The following is a 20,666-nucleotide window of genomic DNA, read 5'->3' on the forward strand; positions in this document are numbered from 1 at the left end:
AAAGGGTCTTAGGGAATAAAATCGTAGGGAACATACAACTAACATAATGTTATTTTTAATTTACTTCATTCTAAATATATCAACAAACATTATACTTTAGTTACAGCACGTGTTTTGTCATTTTCTTAGACGGTGACTGTTAATTTAATTCAGTTAAAAGATGTTTTTACTAAGAATCAAAGAATTAAAGGATTAAGTAGTAGAAAAAAAGAACTTTGCTAGCTTTGAAGAACAAAATCGCGGAAAAACGGCCCCATTTGAAAAAGAAGATAGTGCTGTTTCATCAAGTCATAAATCAATAAAAACGATGTCAAAAATCCGTGAATTGGTAATCAAAGCGCATTCACCGTATTCTCCAGATTTGGCCTCAGTTACTGATGAAGAGGTAATCGCCTAAAGACGTATCGTACTATAATCTATGGTATCAAAATTTTTATAATCGCTTTATATATTTTTTTAATATATTAGGTCCTTACATATGAAATTGGCGTTTTGTATGGGAGGAACAAAAAGTCGAATATTTTTAAATATAATATATTTAATTAATCAAAGTATGAACCATTGTTTTCTATGCCCTTTTGCCATCTCATAGGTAGTTCATTGATCCCTTTACTAAAAAAACCAGTCGGACGGGAATCAATAAAATCTGTGAAGGCGATTTGGACTGCCCCATCGGAGTTAAATTTTTTCCCTTGCAAGAAGTTGTCCAAATTTCGAAAAAAAATGGTAATCTGTTGGAGCAAGGTCCGGGGAGTACGGAGGATGTCTTAGACATTCCAATTGAAGCTCTTCTAATTTGGTAGCCATCTGTTGTGCAGTGTGTGGTCTAGCGTTGTCGTGAAGTAGCAGTGGCGTGGAGCGATTGACCAGCTTAGGTTGTTTAGCCGCTAGCTTTTCCATCATGGTTTGCAATTGCTGACAATAGACATCAGCCGTAATAGTCTGGCCAGATTTGAGAAAACTGCAATGAACAAAACCGGCACTAGTCCACCAAACGCTTACAAGTAACTTTTTTGGGGTTAATTTTCGCTTGGGGCAGGATTTGGCTGGCTGGCCAGGATCCAACCATTGTGCTGAGCGCTTCCAATTATCGTAAAGAATCCATTTTTCATCACAGGTAATGATTCGGTTTAAAATACCTTCATTATTGTGCCGGTTCAGTAATGTAACGCAGCAGTCGACGCGCTTTTGCCGGTTTGCTTCAGTCAATTCGTGAGGTACCCATCTTTCAAGCTTTTTAATCTTCCCAATTTGCTTCAAGTGAATTAAAACAGTTTTATGACTAACACCGCAGTCTGCAGCTAACTCGGACGTGGTTTGCGATGGATCCGCTTCCACAATAGCCTTCAATACTTCATTATCAACTTGGGTCTCAGGCCGTCCACGGGGCTTGTTCTGCAGGTCGAAATTTCCAGAACGAAAACGTTGGAACCAAAAACGAACTGTGTTTTCTTTTGCAACATGACCGCCATACACATCATTCACCCTTCGAGTCGTTTCCGCAGCACTAGTGCCACGGCGGAACTCGTACTCGTAAATAATGCGATACTTTAAGTTTTCCATTTTGTAAAATGAGTGACGCAAACAGAAAAAAACAGAAGAAAAAAACAAATGAATGACGGTCATCGAATCACAAATACATGAGTAAATAGCTGTACAAATTTTGATTTGGAATTCTTAACCAAAGAGGAGATATTTGAGGTCAAAGTGGACAAAATGTAAAACGCCAATTTCATATGTAAGGACCTAATAATAGAGGGCTAAACGGGACGCCCAAAAAGTGCAGTTATCACAGCATAGACACCAGTTTTAAGTGGGTGCGTTGCCGGTCTTTGTGGGAGCAGTACACTCTAACTTTGAATAGTTGAAGGTCGTATCTCTTAGGGAAGACCCCCACGGGAGTCGATTTCACAGTTCGCTAATATAATCGTTGTATCGCTGTCGAAGGCAACTATATTGAGTAATCGAATCAATTTCTATAAAAAAAAGTGTGTACTTATTTATGTACTCGCGTAGAAGTTAAGATAAAAATGTTTTCAAAAATTTTACTCTACGTTTCCAGAAAAAACGACACTAACCATAGAAAAAACTAAAATGTTGACTGTAGCTTCAGGGTGTCGGTTTTTTGATACGGTGTGCGCACGCATCGTAAAAATTTACTCTCATCATTTTTCCCAACGCGCCAAAAGATGTATAACTTCAAAAATATTTTATCTATGATAGCTTTTCAGCCTACGGATTACTTCTGTTAGCTTAGTGGCTAGACGCGCCAGTCTGAACCCTGTGGCGACTGTCGATGTTAATATCTATGCGCAATACTTGCTCATATTTCTTGTCAGATATAGAAGGCTATATATGGATACTTACATATAAAGAATATTAGGAAAACTGTTAGTTATTTATTATAATGTTTAAAGTACGTTAAATATGTATTTGTATTTAAAATGTTCCACAAAAATGTTTTCGTTTAGCGTTAATAAAGATAAAGTTATCTTTCTTTAACGGCCCCCTGTGTTATCTCTAATTCAGTTTTGTTTGATTTTATTGCCTCTCGCATTGTTAGAAATAAATTATGGGTAAGTACCAAGCATTGATCAATGATGTTTAGGAGAGCGTTATTGATTGCTTCTTTTGATATTTTTCTACGAAGATTGATATTGTTTTGTTGAAATTGAACTTCAAAATGCACTAAGCTTTTATAACCATCTTATTTCTATTGATTGATTATACAAAGAGGATTACATTTATTAAACGATAATTTTTTTTGTTATGTAACAGGATGCAAACGGGCAGGATGTTAAGTGGTATCGCCGCCCATGGACACACATTGCCAGGAGGCTCGCAAGTGCGTTGCCGGCCTTTGAATTAGTAATTTGTTTATGAAGACCATATTGAGCTATTTTCGAAAGTCGGTACCGAGACGAATTTTGTGCTTCCGAATGGTCATTTATTATGATAGGTTGAAGATGTAGTAATCATATTAAATTAATGTTTGTCTCTGACTGCTGAACTATGCTTGAACATAGACAAAAACTTGCTGTTTTTTAAACTCGGTTCAAACACACGCAAAATATAGGTATAAAGTATTACCTTTATTGATAGTATCTATCATTAACCATAAATAAACCATAAAGTGTCTCACTGCATTAAAAAGCGTTTTAAAATAACTCAAGATGCTAAGTGAATAACATTAAACGTTACATTTATTTACGCATATAAAACTAACACTTGTTTAATCAAAAATGTAACCACAACACGTAATTATAGAGCAAGAATTTGGTCAAACAACTTGTTGTGTTGTGTTTTAAAATAAACAATTTTGCAAAACAAGATTTCATTGTTTTTCCTTCACCTGAATAACCAAGTTATCCCGCTGTTGTCCTTAACTTTATAGCCGGCCACAATAATCATAATATTGAATGTTTATTCTCCTATTTTAACATAATATTGTTGAAACTGAGGCGCCGAGACCGAATCGAAAAGCTCTAAAGCAAGGTCGATGTTATTTTTCTATCGTATTAATAAATTGTTGAAAGTAATAAATATTTCGTTAAAGCTTTTTCGCACTGTTATGTGAACTGACCTACATTATAAATCGAAATTATATTCAAAACTGAATTCTTAATGTATGTGGGCAGTTTCGAATTGAGTTATAATTTCAATAGCTATAAATAAATAATTTCACCGTCCCACTTTCTTTTATCATGCTGCCACAAACATATTATTCTTTTAAATTTAATAATCAATCATTAAAATATATGTAGCTTCGTTGAAATTTAGAGAAGGCTTCTGCGTGCTACTCTCATCCCTCAGGTCGTAGGTTCAATCCCCGGCTGTGCACACTAAACATTCGCTCCAACGGTGAAGAAAACATCGCGAGGCTTGCCTTAGACCCAAACAGTCGACGGCGTGTATCAAGCACGGGAGGCTGATCACATACATCCACAAATGATCATGAAACAGATACAGAAATCTGAGGCTCAGACCTAAAAAGATTGCAGTGCTACTACATAAAAATGTAATTAAATGAACGTGTGATGACCTATAATGTTCTTAGTTACTTATAACTGTAAATATTTTTTCGTAGGATGAAGCGACGGGCGTTCGTAGTGGGCGCGCTGGCGAGGTGAGGCAATATGGATCATGCGGTGAAGGCAATGTCGGCGCGCGGGCCGCTGGCTCGACTGCTCGCGCGCCGACGCTTCGAGTCCGCTGAGTTGGAAGAGCTGTATGCCCGCTACGCCTGCAAGCTGCAGCGCACCTCGGTCGGCTCCGCGTTAGCGCTGTGGGCAGCTCTTGCCGCTGCCCTAGCCGCCGTCGATGCCACTAGAGGCTGGCGAAGAGCGCCACAGGTAAGGGTATTATAAATATAGTTGCGATGCCATATTTATATTTCTGATAGAACTGGTTTTTAAAATGTAATTTTATTTGTAGGTGGGCGTGTTAAGTGCCCACGCAGTGCTCTGCGGCGGCCTTGCGTGGTGGTGCGGCCGTGCCGGTGGCGTGACGCCCGAGCGGCGTCTGCCTCGAGCTTGCTGGCTCGCTTTAGCTGGTGGTGGAGTAGCTCTAGCTGCTACGCTACCGGCTTGGAGCCCCGGTGCAGCTGTCGAAGGGGCTGCCCACGTGATTTGGGCCGTCTTTGCTGCGTACGCCCTTCTACCCGTTGGCGCTCCTGTTGCAGCAGCTTTTGGTATCCTTCTTCCCATCGTGCACACCATAGCAGCGGCTCTGGTCGCCTCCCGCTTCCCGTATCACGTTTGGCAACAGGTTTGTGTTATTTTATACTTTCGAAAATCGTTCCGTAACGTGCCCGGAGCATCAAAGTAATGGAATACGTAATGGAAAAAGGGATATTTTATTCATGTCCATTATTGTCAGAGATACATTTGATTGTTCTTCGGCATAAAATATTACTGATTGTTCTGTGTGCTGCCGTTTTAAGAATACCCAATTAACATTTATCGAAACTAGACGATTGTTCTATGGCCAATGTTGTATTTTTGTTGAAACTCGATAAAACAACATTGTTTTTGCGTTGTGAATTACACAAAAGGAAATTGCATACAGCCGTAATTAAAAGATAACATACCCTTATTTCTACCGTAGGCGATTTACATTTAAATATCAGCTAACAAGGTGACTCGTGTCTTTTACAATTCTGTATTGAGAAACAATCTTTGCATAATACTAGATTATGTAACGTACGATTTCTTGTATAATTTTGAATGAAAAAAGGCAACTGGTAACGTGGAGCGCATTAAAAAGCCATAACTTTTAGGCGCACATAAATTCCAGACATATAAAGTTCGGATTGCTGGTGGAAACCGGGAACAATAAAACACGACCTCGGGATGTTCGGAGCGTTTGAACGCGTTCTGTTTACTCAGAAATCAAAGTGCGTTTTCAGGTTTCTCTTTTCATTTCTATATTTACGCCGGGCGGAAACCGCACGGTACACTCATACTGCGGTAGCAAAAAGAATGTTCACGAGTGCTTAGAAATCCTGGCAAATAATAGATCGTGCGCAAAACTTGTCAGCAGCGATGTTTTGCCTCGTTTTGTGTATGACTCGCAACTGTATGAAGTTTATGCTTCTGCTAATAATAAAAAAAAGTTTTTAGGTAATGATAAGTTGACATTAAAAATTTATTAATTAACGACGCTTGTACACTAGGGACGTTCTTGTATTGTGGGTGAACAGATACTCTTCCATAGTCCATATATACTATACTGACTAATGTATAAAACAATTGCTCATTTTTTTATAAACAAAATGTAAAATTAAGACTAAAACTAAACAAGATTTATATATGTATGATTAATGAAACTCAAATGTGATACTGAAATATGTATTTTAAGAAACAACATTTAGAGTTTGTTATTTTACTTCAAATCACTTTTAGCCTATTCTTTTATAATCCAAAATCCAAAATAAACTTTGAATTAAAATTTAAATTACAGGGCAAAACGTTTTATCCACAGACTAATAAACAAATTTAATGAAACGTCAGTTACCGCATAATAGATAATTCATCAATAATTAAATATAATTTTTCTTTACATCGTTACTCAAGCGTTTGTTGTAAAAGGGGGTCGCAGTCCGTTGCAAAAACAATAAATACAAACGACATAAAGGTACAAAAGATTCGATAAAAATGGGTATTATTATAATTTTACAGTGACGGGGTCGCAAGACTGTTTTACTTAACTTTTTGGTTTTTTCGTGGGTCACGACATAAAAATTTATTATGTAATTTATTATAGTTTTAGTACTTATTTGGGAATAATACGATTTTTATATAAGGTAATTGAATATCGATTTTCGTAATTGTATAATGAATTCATAACATGTTGTTTAATTGAATTCAAGCTTGCCTTATAAGGAAGGTGGGTCATAATATTTTAAAATAATTATTCGCTTAGCCTCAGATAACTTTAATGCGATCCCTTAGTTAATAAAACAACTTTCGAATGCAGTTAATATTTTGAAAATATTATATTTTGCCGACGATTTTATTGAGTAGGAAATCCAGTTATGTAAGAACTTTTTCTTTCTTTTTTTTCTCTTTTATTTGACATTTTTAATATTTAAATGTCTTCTAGACACAATTAATATATTGGTTAATTGTTATAATCGCGTTTCTATACATTAAAAAAACAAAATCAATACAAATTAGGAAAAGAAATATTTATTACTAGTAGACTCGGCCAAGCGTTGCTGTGGCTAAGATTTTTGTTTTATTACATAGTAAACTATTCAAGGGAAACTGTAGGAGAACACCAGTCATGAGGACCATCATGCTTTTTTGGTGGTTATGCCATTAAATTGAAGCTTATGTGAAACGTTGGTACTTTAAACTCAGCGCCATCTGTTATAATTGTGACTGTCAAATAATAAACAAATAATTTACAATGATATTACAGATATAAATTGAGTTGTAAGCTATCCTATCTTTTAAGTTGGATCAAACTACACATGGTTGTGCAAATTTGATTGATATCGGTTCGGTAGTTTACGAGTCCATTGCGGACAAACAACGTGACACGTAATTTATATAGTTGGACAAATGAACTCTCACGCACTTTACAGCTTAAATGAAATTAAGCAAGGAGTGAGTGTCCTAACATAATGTATGATACTCATGATGGGTCTATCTAGAACATCCCCACATTTATACATCTGTGTGTGTGTTTGTAATTAAACTCCACAACGGTTGGACCGATTTAGACTTTTTGTGTGTTCGAGTAGATTCGAGAATGGTTTAGATTTTTTAAATAAATAAATCAAAGATTTAAGATTTTTTAATATAAATAAATATTCATTACTCGATTAGATTTACTTATAAATAAATTTAAAAAAATGTCATTGTATTTATACAGAACGCCTGTCTGGTCAGTGGTCAGGCGGTCAGATATTTGTTCGGAATCTGTCCACAATTAATGTTTATCTATCTTCCTCTTTATTATGATTAATCAAGTTATAGCTGTAATGTTGAGTTCAACGACCCTCTTGTCATTCTCAAAATGTATCGTTAAATTTGCGTGAATTTTATTCAACTTAAAACGTTCCAAATAATTAAAGTTTATTACAGAAAAATAATTATTAAGAATTACATGTAACGGGAGAAATTTAATTTATTGTAGCAAGCACAAATTTTGTTTGTACATAACAAACTTTCGCATTTGTTTATTTATAACGATGCTTATGTTATTAACTATATATAACGGTCGTACTGTATATAAAATAAATATCATTAAAGGTACACAATGTTGGAATATTTTTTTGCATTTAGCAAAAACTGCTGTCTTTTGTACTAAGAAATTTTATCAGTGTGATTATACAATGTGCAGGCAGACATATTTTTGCGTCTTTTCATTGATAATGTTTAGAATCAGTTATGATTGAAAGGGCAGATGGCAAAATTTTGAAGACGGATTTAAAAAAAAAAATATTGCTTAATATATATAATATATATGTAAACTAAAAGTACAGAAAATACCAAAAACCACTAAGAGGGAAAACCTTGGTGCCGGAAGGGCTTCGCCACAGGACAAATTTAAATTCCTTATAAACTAAGAAGTTATGAAAAAAAATATTTATTCATTTGACAACAATTCATTATAATGTGAAAGATTTGGGAACCCCTTTAAGTAAATAAATACCTGTGTCAGTGTGTGTATAATGTATATATAATACATATTTAATATTATAATTGTTAATTTTACTGAATTGTCTAATTTTATGACTGAATTCAATGTGTAACTACACAATTATATTATAAATAACTACATATAATAGTTTCAGAAAAATATACCAGTTACAAAAATACAACTAATACAAAAAAATTAATGCAGTCCGTCAAATACAAGACCTCAAAGTTTTAAATCACTAACACTACTCAACAATTCCAATAAACACATAGATAAACATCTCTATTTTCAAATGTTTAGTAAAACAGACCTGAAGTGGATTTAGATGCTACATTAATTCATGGTTAGAATTAAACCAAGTTGATTAACACTGACCAGATGTTGGTGCACGTTCCAAATGCAATACACTATTTAATGCCCTTGCTAAACGTTATCAATAAAGAATACTTTACTGGTTTGGGTACAGTTTTAGTAGCGTTTATATGGTCGAAGGGAGGATGGCAGGAGACCCGTTCGTCTGACTAGGGATGATTGATATTCATCTATTGCGATTTGCGAATAAACTTCAGTTTAGCTTCGATATCATCGATGCATCGATATTTTAATAATAAAATATCACAATTCGAAACGTCAATTATTCTTTATAACAAATAAACTACTAAATCGATTACAAATATTGAGCTGAACGAATCGGTTAGGGCTTTTCAAGACAGGCAAGGTCTTCAGTAAGACTACGAAGAAGATCGTAAGACCTTGTTAATGGACAATCCAACACAAAAAATGTATTGATCCTGTTGAAGCTAATAAACTCTTCAGCTCCATTACAACAAAGTTCTTATTAACTTGTACCTAACTCTTAATGAACGTTTATTTCTTTTTACTATTATTTATAGACATCATCTCTCGTGAATAATATATAGTGTCTTATATTATATATAGTAATAATATATACCGTATATGTTATTGCAAATGACTTTTAACCTTAATGCAACTGATTTCTGTCGAATCCTGTTTTCAAGGGTTTGTAAAGAAACAGTAAATGTTTCTTTAAAATGAATCTTATTTGATTTGAGAACACAATTTTTCGTGGGATACCATTATAATAAAACAAAAATATCGAGACAAGAGATTTAATATATTTTTAAATTGCTGTCAATTCTTGGTCTTGTCCCCAGACTTTTGTTACTATTTCTGTATAGGCATTTAGAGGGTTGTCACATAGAAGTTATAGATTTTTTGTCTTCTAGGTATACATCGTACAATGTTTAGCCTACTCGTGCAAATAGAAGGGGTAGTTAATAATTAAGATTTTCCAACTCGGGAAAACAATTAACTCTCAGACTTCTAAAGACAACAATACATACGCATACTTAATTATTGCGTAAATGAGAACTCACTCAAATGACTATTTTATATACACAAAATTTTGATATGTTTCACGAAAATATTACGTAATACAAGACGTAGGCTTATTTATTTACACTTAGTTACATTAAACATACATAAAAACAGCTTACATAAGTTATAAGGCAACGGGCGGCCTTATCGCGAACAAGCGATTTCTACCAGACTCTATGGAAAAATAAAAGAGACACCAACTGAGGGTAAAGTACTAGTAAAAATAAAATAAATAAAAATAAAAATGTGTTTATTCATTTTAAGTACATATGCATTACAATGTGTAAGATTTGGGAACCCTTTTAAGTAAGAAATACCTGTGTCAGGATTCCCAGCTCTTCCATAACAAACCTAAGTATACAAATTCCTAAAATGTATTCATATATAATTTAATTACATCTTTTATTTTATTTACTTCTCAACTGTTATCAACACGCCTGAGTGCATGAGTGAGTGTGTGGGTGCAAATATGTGAGTGAGTGAGTCAGTGAGTGAATGAAGAAAGTGTGTAACATACATACTAGGTCTCAAATGCATCTCTAACACTGCGTAAGGAATGCTCATAAGCCTTTAAAGTCCTTTAGTACATAAATAATTTAAAAAAAAAACATAAAATTACAAAAAACAGAAATATACCAACTATATATAAAATATTATTAACTATAATACGTACTATTAATAAAATTCTAAAAGCTTTAATTATATATAGTTATAATTATAAATAAGTAGCTAATTACGAGGCAGAAAGGCTCAAAAAGAAAATTCTTAAATAAATTTAAAGACTGAACTCGTCTGATATCAACTATGTAAAGAGTATTTGATTGACAAGGCATTATAGGTTTCCATTAATATGCAAATTGTATCAGATTGTAATCACAAATTTCGGTATGACGGTTAAATACCTTTTGATATTTTCATTGTAGGTACTCCATTTATAAAGATTTGCCGAGAATATATGGTCGAATCGAGATAAAATTCAAATTAAAAATTAAAAATCATTTATTCATTTAGGTAACACAATGTACATTTAAGAACGTCAATAAAGAAATACATATGAAATGCTTCTAATTTTACATTTACTGCCAGTTCTCAAATCAAGGGCGTAGAACAAACAAGAAGAACAGTTAATAGGTATACTCTTCGCCAACTTTTTGTTTTACTAAATATTTGTAAGGAGCTGCAACATGCCACCATTTTCCACATGACATCTTTAAGTAATTAAGTATAAAAAAAAATATAAACGAAAAAATTAAAAAACCAAGATTTGTCCTCTATCAGCAGTAGGCATGGTGAAATAAGAGCACGCACTTACATTATCGTGGAACAACACGCAAGCCATAGAGCCACGGTTATTCTATGTATGACTAAAAAGGTTTTAAAAGTACAACGTCATTACCATATAAAGCGGTTTAATTGTAACAGAATAATGAGAACGTAAAACAAATGGCCTGAAAATGAACGCGGTCGTGTTAAGTACACAATAATTGAATGTGTGAAGAATAATACAATGAAAATGTGAAATGTATAGAATATTTTGGTACGATTGGACCTTACCTTTAGCGAGAAAAATAATATCGGATAGTAAACATAAATGAAAAATCTATATAGCGCTTTTTAAGGCTCTTTCTCCCACGCACCACCTCTTTGTGGAACTAGCTGCAGGTGCCGCCCATGGACATCTGGAACGCCCCCGGCTAAAGGGTGTCGCCGACGTTTGAGGGAATACCACGCTCTTGACGACCCTTAAGTCGTATGAGGTATATGAGGTCCATCGAGTAGATAATCGGCCTCGAGGTCTTGTGCCCTCCACTCTGCCAGTCTCGATAACTCTTTGGATACATTTATAAATAACGGCAATTGTGATAACGATTATTTTTATTTAAGCTTAATAATATATAAATATAATAATAAATAAACAGTCGTTTTATAAAATAAATAATGTTCATTCATTGTAATCTGTAAGATTGGTTCCCAAATCTTTTAACTTTGTATTTGTTTTTTCAATTACATTTTTTTTAAACTGTTTTCACACGCGTGAGTGCGTGTGCATGATTGAGTGTAACGTGTAACTACGTGTTGGTCTCAGGAGCAGCTCCAAGTCTGGGTAAGGTGTATTCTTAAGCCAGTTCTCTAAATATTTTTATGAATTGTGGACCGTGAGCTGGTAGATATTGAGCAGCCAGCAGTCATTTTAAACAGAAGTTCCTGTATAAACAAAACTTACGCTAAACATTATTATAAAATGAATATATATAGTATCAGTATATATCTATTGAATAATTTATTTTTACAAATAAACGTGACGCAATACTCGTTAGCTAATTGAACCTTATAGTTAAGTTTATACGTTTGTGAATAAAACCGACAATTATAGTTTGATGTTGTGTTTTAATTAGACAAAAAGTATTTTTATTGTCTATGTTGCGGGTATTTGATAAAAAAATACGGTTGGTTATTGTGTATGAAATTATTCTGTTTTTTTAATTAACTAAAATTTTGTTTGGTAAGTCTTTTGAAAGGCCCAGCCGGGTATCGAACCTACGACCTCAGGGATGAGAGTCGCACGCTGAAGCTACTAGGCCCACATTGCTTTCTTTTTAAAAATATAAATAACAGTACTAAAAATAACTATTGCACAAAATACGTAATCAATCGAATATATTATAATTATATAATCAATTAGCAAATGTACAACATTATTAATATTACATTAATTTAGGCTTTCATTGTTAACTTGAATGCAAATAATATAAATGGGATTTTGATACATTTAAGAAAAAGCTCCTGAAATATATCGTAACGAATATTCACGGTAAGCTCTCTAAACTTTTGTTGTGTAACGTTTTAAAAGCTTTTAAGTCGTGCTGTTTGTCGTACAATAACTACGCCAAAGCCTTTATATGAAATGTTTTAGACAAATGACTTTGGACAAATGTGATTGTACATATAAGGGACTTTAATATCAGTTTTAGTTTGAGAAATTCGCGTTTCAAAATTATTTATTTTCTAGGATTCGAACACAGGATCATCGCCAAAACGATAAATCTAAATATATGTACAATAATTAATTAATTGCTGTTCGGTTGTCTCGCTAAAACTCGAGAATAGCTGGACGGATTTGGCTAATTATGATCTTAAATAATCGCGGAAGCTCAGGTTTAACGTAACGAAACATATATATGTATTAAGAAAAATACTAAACACTACAATTGAATTTTTCAATAAAAAGTGTTAATTGGAAATATTTGATGTATTTTGTGTAGAAAAACAAAATTGTCACTTGGTAGGTCATATTTTTATAGAAGTCTTCAGAAATTTGTTTCATAGCTTTAGTATGAGATCCGATCTCTTTGATCTATTTTAAAAAATGGATTAAGTTTTGACACAATATGTGTCAATATACACAGTTATACAAAGTTCACCGGGTCATCGTGACCACCGTCTGTACTAATCTTGAAGAGGAAATATTTGATATTTTTTTTGTAATGGATAAACTCTATATCTATTGGGCGTTTTTAAATATATCCCCAATTAAAGCTACAATTTCAGCAAGTAACTATGTAATATCAATAAGGGCGGAGATGATGGAAAAATATTGGAAACCCGGGACAAATTACTTCCTTTTGCCTTCCCTAAGTTTATTTGGTTCAACGCGTTAACAATCTTTATTATCTTAGGAAGAGATCAATCTCTGGATAGCGTCCATAAGGAAGGCTATATAGCGGTACAGCTAGTGTTATATATATTAAATGTTTGATAAAAAAGAAACCGCTAAACAAGAAGTTTTTTCTGCAAATTATAATTCTTTAAGTCAACCCGAGGAAAGGTACCAGTGTTAATGAAAAAGGTTCCTTAAGGATACTAAGGACTGTAAAAGGAGATTAAAACATTTATCCAGAACAATTTCAGGCGAAAATAACATCAGTTGACAACTTCATTTGCATATTACGAACACTTTGTTAAATAATATTTCAGCCATGAATTTATGATTACAGTGTTTGGGCGTTATACGCTTTTTAACATGTATGGTTAATTTTTATTATTCTATTATTATTTGAGTGTCAAAATGTTATAGTCAAACATCCGTTAAAAGTATATACGATTTTAATAAGATAAAATAAATCAGTGGCGTTACAACCTTTTTAGGTCTGAGCCTCAGATTTCTGTATCTGTTTCATGATCATTTGTTAATCTAATAGGCAAGTAGTATCTACACTTTTTAAAGAGGAAAGATTTGATTGTATTGGCCACAAAATTACTGAGAAATTATTTCAGTCTTAGAATCCTTCATTATCCCCGATGAAGAGGCGATAGAATATTTCCAAAACAGTCAGAAACATTGCCAACACTTGGATAGTGTTTCCCAGGATGGGGAAAAAAACCAATAAAAGACAATAGAGCAAAGTGATGTTCAACAGATTTATAGAAGTTTTATGTAAAGAAAATCCGCGATACTATGAGTCAAACAAACAATTATTGTTTTTAAAAGTCCATTTACCGAGGAAGGCTACATCATGCTACGAGCGAATTATTGCGGATGAAATCGCAAAACACTGCTTGTATAATATATTTAATCGTCGATATTTAAAAGTGCCGTAGTGTTTGTTTATCTGGTTTTGAATTAAAAACTGTATATTCGTTGACAAGTAAGACTTGTCAAGATTGTTATCAGTCAGGGCGTGAAGTTGTATCACCAAGTCCATCAGAAAGTGCACAACCAACCGAGTTAATAAACATGTTTATGATATTAATAGTTGAGTAGTCTAGCAAGCTTTCTTTTAATTCTAGCTTTTCTATCCATACAGATAGGTTTTATGTCACGTTATTAACAACATTTTTATGATCAAATATTTTTTGTCCCTTTCACTGTTTACATAATGTTTTGATTGCTTTGCGTTGTTTCATTAGTTTTGTCCTATGTAGGTTTGCACTTGGGCTCACATTATCTTTTTTTTTTACAATGGTTGCCTGAAAGAGATCGCTCGAAAGCGATAAGGTCCAGTTGCCCTTTTTATGTAATACTTTTTATTTTACTATATTTTGTTTTTAACGAATTGTTAATACATAAACATTACCGATGTTCACAAATTTTAAATTAGCTGCTTCATGATGAGACCATAGACCATTTAAGTATATTACATATATAGAAGGAATAGTTTTTTAATTATTAGTCAAGAATTAAGCGATCTGAAAATCCGGTAAAAATGCAATATCTATCACGATGTTCTTATACAGTAGAGTTATGAGCTAGAAATTAAAAATATTTTCATCAAAATTTAAATCTTTAAAAAGAATTTCATATATGTTAATGATACGATGGTAGAATAGAAACTACGTTTTGCAAAAATGTAAAGGATCCTCTATTTATAGCTACATAAAAGTCTACTAATTAAGTTAAATGTGTTTTATACATTAAAAAAGTCTATATAATCAAAACCTTCAACCTAAATATTGAACCAAAGCATGGTGTAACATTGGCTGTTTATAATAGATAATTAATTACTACCAATTAGGCTTTCAGATAATCAATTTAATTAAAGTCATCCATCATTCTAATGTTGGCTTGGATCAAGAGTGCTACTGTTTGACCTCGTTTTATTTACAAATATATCCCTAGTTTTAATTTAATAGTAATAATAATTAATGATATTTTGGTTAGTACAACTTAAAGATTGATTTATTAGTATGTCGTCCAAAGTAAAAAACTAGAATTTTTTTTTTTTTTTTTTTAAATATTAAAATTTTTTTATTTTATTTTTAAATATTAATCTCTGGATCTACTGAACCGATTTTGAAAATTATTTTACCAATAGAAAGCCATGTTTCTGTGAATGTCATGGGCGTGTGTGTTAACCTGAAACTGAAAATACATTTACGTAGTAGTTGATAACGTTTATTACGAACTCTGCCTTAACTATGAGAGATATCAATGGCTACAAAAAAGACTGCGACTTATATGTTTAACTTTCATATAAAAACAAGTACGTCCGGTCTTTTATTTTTAATGTATTGCGTTTTCACCAATATTTATAATGATTCACGTTTAGGTATATAACATATAAATATTTTAAGTTTTAAATAACTTGGTAGATTTACCAAATGTTTTAAGTTTTAAGTGAATTTCCTCTTAAAGAGATACTCAAGAAACACATCAGTCATTTTGTACGTTCCGGCATTCTAAAGAGATCTCTATCTGCAGTAAATGTCGCTTTGAGTACATGCGAAGCAGATCCATTTAAAGACAGTCTAAATATCTTCAGGCATAATATGCTGCGGCCACTGTTGATCCGTTACCAATATTAAAAATTGCATAGTATAAATATATAAAAATTTTAAATTGTATATTTGTATTTCTTCAAGTTTTCTCTTATTTTTATTGTATAATTTATTTTCTCTTTTATCATTGTAATGTTTCCCTTTAAATTTTGTGCTCACTTGTCTTTGATGCACATGCGTGTATAATGTTTACATCGTTAGTGCCTTTTTTAAAAAAAATATGAAAATATTTTTTCAAGATTTACGGGTCTCCGTTGGTCGGTAGTTTTTTTTACAATCAAAAAATCGCTCTTCCTCCTCTTAAAAATAATACAAAAAAATGAATATAATAAACTATAAACTAAAAAGCTAATCTCACTGATTCATGAATTGCGAAATGCAAAAGAGTAAGAAATACAAAAGTCAGGATTGAGCAGGATAGGATATGGTTAAGAAAAGTTCATGTAGAAGAGTTTTAATTTTTTTTGTAAATAAATAAATGAACTTTAGGAATGTTTTGTCAATACGACGGCTAACTAGAAATCTCAAGCTACTAGAAGTCTGGTTTCGCATAAAACTGCTCTGTGCAGGCATATATTACCTCATTATATAGGCAACATAATTATTTCTATTACATAAACAAGTGCCGGTTTTATTAATCAACGTTTCTGAGGCGAATAGACCCAGCTTTGGTGACTCAAGACAAGGTTTCTATTCGTGATAAGCGAATATTATTGTTTAATCAAACGCTAAGTAGAACTGATAGTAACGAGTTGTTTCAGCGTGATGCGATACTAAATGAGATGTAAATATTATATTAATTATTAATATCAGATATGTTATATTCTTACCCCTTATAATAAGTCTTTTAACAAAAGTACTTGTACTTGCACACTGTTAAAACAAGTACTCGTCCCTGTCCCTTCTGTCAAACTGAGTGAAGAAAAAAAAGAAAACAAAATTGATTAATATAAACACTGCAACGTATATTTATTTATCAAATACTTTAATCGAAAATTACACTGTGATGAAAAGAGATAGACGAGTATTTTACTTAAAACTGAGGGGTTAGTGTAAATAGTATGCTGTCGGATACTTTATCTGTACAAATCCTTAAGGCCTACATATACAACAAGTTTATAGTATATGTGTAGGTTTTTCAAATATATCACCACGATTAAGTTAAATAAACTCTTCTTTAAGAAGACACGAGAAATTACAATTTTGTTTGTATGCTATATGAGAACATATACAATATATATTCCGTGTACACAGATTGTTTTTGTATTGGTCCCTAAATGACCGTCCTAGCTAGATTAACACGGCATGGGGCGATGAATCTACGCAATATAAGAATTTCTCTTTACGAGGATATTGCGTTGTTTGGCTTGTTTAGTCTATATTAATGTATAAATAGGCATAGGACAGATAATTTGGCGATTAAAAAGAGTGGCGGAGAGTTTATTGCCAGTTCTTCTCTTCCGTTCTGATCTCTTCATTTGGGAACTGGCAGTAAATGTAATATTAGAAGCATTTAATGTATATTTCTTTTTTGACATTCATAAGTGTACATTGCGTTACCTACGTGAATAAATGATTTTTGACTTGTGACTTTTTAAAACGTTTAAAATAATTGTATAGATATTATTAATGTGAGTATATATTAAAGCGTACATAGTAATAATAATAATTATCATTATTTTTAACTATGGTCCCTTTGGTAGTGTACCTTTAAAGCTGCCAGCATTTCCTCGCTGTATTGCGAAACTTATTCGTTCAGGTAAGCACCAGCTCTAGGGTCACCGGTACTATCTTCCAGGCGCCAACTTAAATCTTTAATCAATATATATATTATAAATAAAACTTTCCAAATCCCATTACAGCATTTTGTTTATTAAAACCTAAACATAACAATTAAATATACGGTATTTACAATATTCTTAACCTAAATAGTAATAATTATAATTAAAAATTTATAAGTAGAAAATTTAATCAAATTATTAAAGTCGACTTGGCTGTGTACCTTTAAAGCTGGCAGCATTTCCTCGCTTTATTTCAATACTTATTCGTTCAGGAAAGCACCAGTTCTGGGTTCTTAATTCTACTTTGACACAACAAAAGTAAACAAATTGAGCGAATACAGCTTTCATGATATTCAAGTTAGAAGTGTACAGGAGTGTTATTAGGGAAGTTGGGACGTGACAGGGAGCCAAATTGTACTCATTTACCGATACATCTCTCGTTTCCCCTTTTTAGAACTTGTTTGCGTTTTAGATAACATTAATTTGTTGAACACTTCACCAATGTATATAAATAAACAAATGAATACTTTTAATACGTAATAATGCAGATATAATCAAATGTCATGTGGAATATGTTGTAATACTTGTAAAATACCTTGCGATTAAAATGATTGATAGAGAGTTGTCGTTTATATATAAACTAGCAGACCCAACAAATGTTGTCCTACAGTATAGATAAATAACCTAGAAACTGACTGCAGTACCATCTGCCGGGCTGATTTGTGAACCCAAACGCATACAAGAAAAATCATTAAAATCGGTCCAGCCGTTAAGAGGAGTTCAGTGACATACACACGTACAGTAGAATTTTACACGCTACTTACTAAATAATATTTTATTCTTGACTCTCAATATCCAGTTCTGAATTTCATTCATCAATAATCTCCACAAAACTTACTCATAAAACTTAATTAGTCTGAATCAACTCGTTTATCTTAAAATTTCGCCTTTAAAATTACCACAAACAGACGTAATCTGAAACTAAGGAAAAAAGCTATATCTAGATTTCGCACTTCGTAAGCCTCTTGCCGTATTCGGGGGTCAGACACCTGATTTATTACGTATCAGATAAAGACATCAGCTATGTCCACATCGATTAAACATGAATTATTCATCTAATCTACTATCGACAAACAAATGGCCAGTAAAAATTATTCTGCAAATGGAACATGATCAATCAGCCAGCATGTGAATTGTCAGCTGTCAAATTGATCTATTCGCCGCTGTCAATGTTTGACGTTAGTGCTGATGATCGTTATCTTTAGTAGCTATTAGCTATGGCAGTTTCTGTGTTTATAATCTATTGATTAACTATTTTCGCTTATCTAAAATCTGTGAGCAATTAATATGGATGCACACAGAATTAGTCGACACTTTTTTGAGATATAAAATATTAAATCATAACAAGAAGTTTAAACTATTAATTCGTTTCTAACTGTTTAATCTGACTTTAAAGGATGTTGTCAATTCATCGAATTTGTTTCTTAATATGTTCCTCAATTACTCGAAAACTACATTAGGAAAGTGATGTTTTTTGTTTAAAATTATGCTATGATAGCCACATTATATTAGCCACATTAAAGCGATTTCGATATTTTCTTATAGTGTTTTGCTTTCTAACATAATTTGATGATGGCATTCCTATTTTTAAAAGAAATTTTATATTTTGTGCCCAAACTATTTTACTATAAGACGCTACATTTAATAAGTGATATTTTTGTTTGTAAAGATTCTTCCAAACAAGATGATACTAGGCTGTTTTAGGCAGATTAACGCTATTTGGGTATTTTCTTAAAGCGACAAGTGTTTTGCTTTCTAGCATAATTTGATGATGTATGATTTTGAAAGGAGTTTTATATTTTTTTCCCCAACTGTTTTATCGAAACACTCAAATGATTGATTACATACATTCACATATACAACGCATAACAAAAATAAAGAACAATATGAAATATAATTTATTCGTCATTTCCAATAAATTGAATTCATCAGAACCTGAATCTGAAATTCAATTACACGCGATAAATATTCGTCTTTTGAACGTATTATAATGGGACTCCCGTTGAATGGAAGCTAATTTGAAATGTTTGAAGCTACCTATTATATGAGCGCGAAGATCTCGTTAATATCACGTGTCAACGTTATTTACGAATTCGTACGGACAATTAGGTGAATTTGTTCCTCAATTAATTTGATATTTTGATAATTGTGTATCTATTCCGATTTTGCGATCTTTGTTGAATATCTTCGTGTTTCTTTTACGAATATTTAAGCTTTGTACATCCTAAAATATATATAATTAATGTAGTTTAATACATGAAAATGTTTATAAAAATTAACGACATTAAAACAAAAGAATTTAGATTTTTTGTTTTTCGTAAATTTAGTAAGCTTCATTAACGTATGTTTGAAGTGTCGTATGTCCCTAAGGCCTCCAATGGGGCACAGAGCACAACTACAGCTGTTTCATTAATCATCTTAATAGGCATGTAGAAGGCCGGCAACGCAGTCGCGAGCCCTGGCATTGAGTGTCCATGGGCGGCGGTATTACTTAACAATAGGTCTCCTAACTGTTTGCCCCCTATTCTTTAAAAACAAAAAAATTGACTTTTGTGTCTGATACGTCAGATTGGTTATGATAGGGTTTATTGAAAGCTTTCAATCGTAACACTAGTGTTACGATTGATGCTGGTGGAACGTGCAACTTATGTTTGAATCTCCTTAACGTAACCACTAGACAGCCCTTTAAATTGTTCTTATATTTCCTATTTTTTTATTATAGATGATGGCCAATATAGTCGTATTTATTTGCGTGAACGTGGTGGGCGCCTTGATGCATTCATTGATGGAAACCGCCCAGAGACGAGCCTTCCTCGACACGCGGAACTGCATAGCTGCCCGTCTTGATATGGAAGACGAGAACGAAAAGCTGGTTAGTAGAATAATAAATTAAAGCGTAATTTCTTCTAGGAATTATACCTAGGTAACACTGAAAATGTTTAGAAAATGAAAAACGGCTTAATGTAGAAAGTTGCCAATACTTTTGTTTTTCGAAGTAAT

At 32.7% G+C, this 20,666-nt stretch overlaps 2 protein-coding genes across 4 annotated transcripts in view; one reads left to right on the forward strand and one right to left on the reverse strand.

The window, feature by feature from the left end:
• LOC125054267 (Ca(2+)/calmodulin-responsive adenylate cyclase) overlaps positions 1-20,666 on the forward strand; it is a 96,207-nt gene that overhangs the window by 17,489 nt on the left and 58,052 nt on the right. For all 3 annotated transcript variants that reach the window (XM_047656020.1, XM_047656019.1, XM_047656021.1), the window contains exons 2-4: positions 4,088-4,352; positions 4,435-4,767; positions 20,389-20,538. In XM_047656020.1, coding sequence (XP_047511976.1) covers positions 4,137-4,352; positions 4,435-4,767; positions 20,389-20,538 — 699 coding nt within the window. In that variant the 5' untranslated portion in view covers positions 4,088-4,136. The remainder of the gene's footprint in view (positions 1-4,087; positions 4,353-4,434; positions 4,768-20,388; positions 20,539-20,666) is intronic.
• On the reverse strand, positions 126-1,649 carry LOC125054661 (histone-lysine N-methyltransferase SETMAR-like). The gene is made up of 2 exons (XM_047656676.1): positions 723-1,649; positions 126-136 (listed from the first exon to the last, which is right to left on the reverse strand). Exons 1-2 carry the CDS (start codon positions 1,624-1,626, stop codon positions 126-128), a joined length of 915 nt encoding a protein of 304 aa, XP_047512632.1. The 5' UTR covers positions 1,627-1,649.

The sequence above is a fragment of the Pieris napi genome, chromosome 12 (assembly GCF_905475465.1).
Source record: "Pieris napi chromosome 12, ilPieNapi1.2, whole genome shotgun sequence".
Taxonomy (NCBI): domain Eukaryota; kingdom Metazoa; phylum Arthropoda; class Insecta; order Lepidoptera; family Pieridae; genus Pieris; species Pieris napi.

Excerpts from the sequence above, each read along its gene's own strand:
- LOC125054661 (XM_047656676.1), bottom strand. The coding sequence starts at position 1,626 with ATGACCGTCATTCATTTGTTTTTTTCTTCTGTTTTTTTCTGTTTGCGT.